This window comes from Sinocyclocheilus grahami, unplaced genomic scaffold (genome assembly GCF_001515645.1).
Source record: "Sinocyclocheilus grahami isolate Dianchi unplaced genomic scaffold, SAMN03320097.WGS_v1.1 scaffold2072.1, whole genome shotgun sequence".
In the NCBI taxonomy this organism is placed as follows: Eukaryota; Metazoa; Chordata; class Actinopteri; order Cypriniformes; family Cyprinidae; genus Sinocyclocheilus; species Sinocyclocheilus grahami.
This window is the reverse complement of record NW_015507251.1, coordinates 26,586-29,748: the sequence shown is the minus strand read 5'-3', so window position 1 is coordinate 29,748 and position 3,163 is coordinate 26,586. Positions and strand designations below refer to the sequence as shown.

General features: G+C 35.9%; 1 protein-coding gene across 1 annotated transcript in view; it reads right to left on the bottom strand.

Moving 5' to 3' along the window:
- The window catches only part of LOC107573938 (surfeit locus protein 4), a gene marked incomplete at its 5' end in the record, with an annotated part of 16,782 nt that overhangs the window by 11,469 nt on the left and 2,150 nt on the right, over window positions 1–3,163 (bottom strand). The window contains 3 exons of the mRNA XM_016260399.1: window positions 926–1,112; window positions 2,405–2,448; window positions 2,523–2,599. Coding sequence (XP_016115885.1) covers window positions 926–1,112; window positions 2,405–2,448; window positions 2,523–2,599 — 308 coding nt within the window. The remainder of the gene's footprint in view (window positions 1–925; window positions 1,113–2,404; window positions 2,449–2,522; window positions 2,600–3,163) is intronic.

The following is a 3,163-nucleotide window of genomic DNA, read 5'->3' as shown; positions in this document are numbered from 1 at the left end:
GCGTCGACCGGTTTATTTAGGCACACAGAGCTGCAGCTGCGTGACATTTGATTCTGGGTTCAGGATCTCAGCGCAGGTCAGACTTCATTCATTCATTCAAACCTAAAAACTCGGCCCGTTCACTCATGCACACACTGATTTGAGGACTATTTCAGTCTTCCTACTTTAATTCAATGAGTCTCTTGCGGTTTCTGAGCGAAAACTGTTTCCAAGCTATTTTTTCCCCAGTGTACCACACACAGAAATGGGAAAGGATTTCTCAAAATGTAAAGTGCCAAGAAAGTCAGATTTCAGACTAATAAGGAAGATAGAGTCAGTGGAAGAGAGCCCAAACTCATCTGATGAACTGCTGTGCAATTTAAGAAACGCCAATGAAACTATTTCTACTTTCTCACTTTGTTTTTGTTTTCTCACAATTTGGACTTGTTTTTTCTCAGGATTGCAAGATATAAACTCAGAATCTCAAGATAAAAAGTTCACCTTTTTTATTTTTTATTCCGTGGCAGAAAAAACAATTGCGAGATGAAAACTTAGAAATGCAAGAGCAAACGTTTAGATGGATGTATAAAGTCAGAACTGTGAGATATAATGCAACTTACGTAAGATATAAAGCAACAACTGTGAGATAAAACATACCTTTTTTATTCCATGGTGGAAACAAAAAAACTAAATGTAATGACCTAAACTCAGAATTCTAGCCTTTTTTCTTGGAAACAAAAACAATTGCAAGATGAAAAAAAAAGAGTCCGAATTAGAATCGTGATGAAAAAAGTCTGAATTCTGACTTTACAGATCTCGCAATTCTGAGGAAAAAAGTGAGATGTGTTGCAATTCCACTTTAAACATTTTTTATCCCGTGGCAGAATCAGGCTTCAATACGAAACGTTTCCTGATCATCTGAACGTGCCGCTCACTGAACACTTACAGAGAAGAAGCTGGAGTCGAAGTGCAGCAGTGTCATGAACATGAGCACCAGAAGCACGCGGCCTCCCAGCTGCATGTACTGCTTCGGAGAGCTCTCTCCCATCGACGGCACGCCGGCAAACATGCTCTTCCCCTCAGAGCGAGACTCAGCCAGCAGCAGCAGCAGCCCTCCACCCAGAGCCAGGTTCCTGCACAAACACTCTCTCATCAGCATTCTGCGCGTCTACGAGTGTGTGCACACTTTGCACACTGCAGGTCACATGTTATTGAGGATCGCGGTTGATGTGCAAACAGCAGATCGCACACGAACCATGCATCTGATTGCTTTTGTGTTTTTGATCATGACGAGTCTCTTTTATGCATGCATGCATTCGTGCTTTGAGGAAGATCTGATGACTTTCAGTGTAAATATGCAACAATAGAGATCATCAAACAGTGGGTATAACAACAGCAGTGTGTTTGCACTGACAAAAAGGAACACAGATGAACTTTGTGTTAGATATTTCTGACCAAAGTACCAAATATTACATAAATATTGGAAGTTACCAGTACATTTTTTTTGTCATAATTTGCATAATTTACAATCAGTCATTCAGTTCGGTCCTGAACACACACCACACAAATTTATATTAAATGCATGTATGTGGTCGTCACTACTGAATTATTTAAAGGACTGAATCTGGATTTATAATATGCATGACGGAATGTGAACCAGAGTAATTATAGTTAAACTCAAACCATAAAAAAACATAAAATAAATAAATGTTAACTGAAATAACATTTTTTAAATAAATTCAAAATGATAAAATAATAAGAAATGAATAAAACAAAAAACAAAAAATATTTTTTTTTATTTCAGCTAGTTCCCAAGCAAACATTTCTTATTTTCATTTAGTTTCATTTCAAGCAATAAAGAAAATTTAATTAAACTAAAACTAATGAAGACAAATTAATACAAACTATAGACATATTTAAAAATAATAAAAATGACAAAAACAACATTTTATCTAAAACTTTAACTAAAATTAAAATATAAAAATAAAATCCAATTCAATAACATCATTTGTGAGTTTAATTTCAAGTTCTAAAATAACTCAAATTAAATAAACTCAAACTAATAAATACAAACTATAGACATATAAAAAAAAAATTTAAATGACAAAAACAACATTATCTAAAACTTTAACTAATATTAAAATAAAAACAAAAAATATTAAAATAAAATCCAATTCAAAATAGTAACAAAAACTATAACAGTATCCCAATAACATCATTTGATGAGTTTAATCTGAAGTTCTAAAACGAATAAATAAAAACTAAAGATATATAATAAAAATGACAAAAAGCACAAAACTCTAACTAAAACTCAACTGAAAGCAACTGTTGTAGGATCTCAACAACAGCACCTCCTCAAACACTGGAAACAGGAGTGACACCGCATTCAGCTCCAGTGTGAACAGAGTTAATGATCTGAACTCACCTCATGAGAAACTTGAGATCCCACAGAATACTGTAGGCGACCGTCTGAAACACAGAGACGCGCTGATCAACACGTGCTGCACGTCCGTGTACGACAGACATGCATGCTGTTCGCTCACCTGCAGTGCAATGATGCCAAACAACCCGAAGCAAGCGTACTGAACGAGGTTTCTGCTGAGCACCAGGACACAGCCACCTGCGGACGAGACGTCAAAACTCACTGCGACACAAGTCCTGCTGTTTAATCATCTGAAGCGTGCTGCAGCTTACAGGATGCAACCAACATCAAGCATGCAAAGCACACACTAGCACTGATAACTTGACATCGCCGTCTATTAATTATAACACTAAACACCAGTGTTGGGGGTAACACACTACAAGTAACGTAATCAGATTACTTTTTTCAAGTAACTAGTAAAGTAAAGGTGTCGCCATGGTGACAGAATCAGAAGATGTTACTGTAGTTCTAAAATAAATATGCATATGCATTAATTCATCTCTCACAAAAAACGAAAAAAACACAGATTCAGTATTCCTCAATTTATAAAAAAACAATGCAACTCAGAATATGACGCAAATCTGCAATAATTAAATGTTAAACAACACAAATATCCTTTATGTATTTAATCCCATTCTATTAACCAATGTCTTTGCTTCTGAGCTTCTGTGTTATTGTGTGTGTGTGAGTGAGTGAGTGAGTGAGTGAGTTATAGTGTGTGTGAGTGAGTGAGTGAGTGAGTGTGTTATAGTGTGTGTGAGT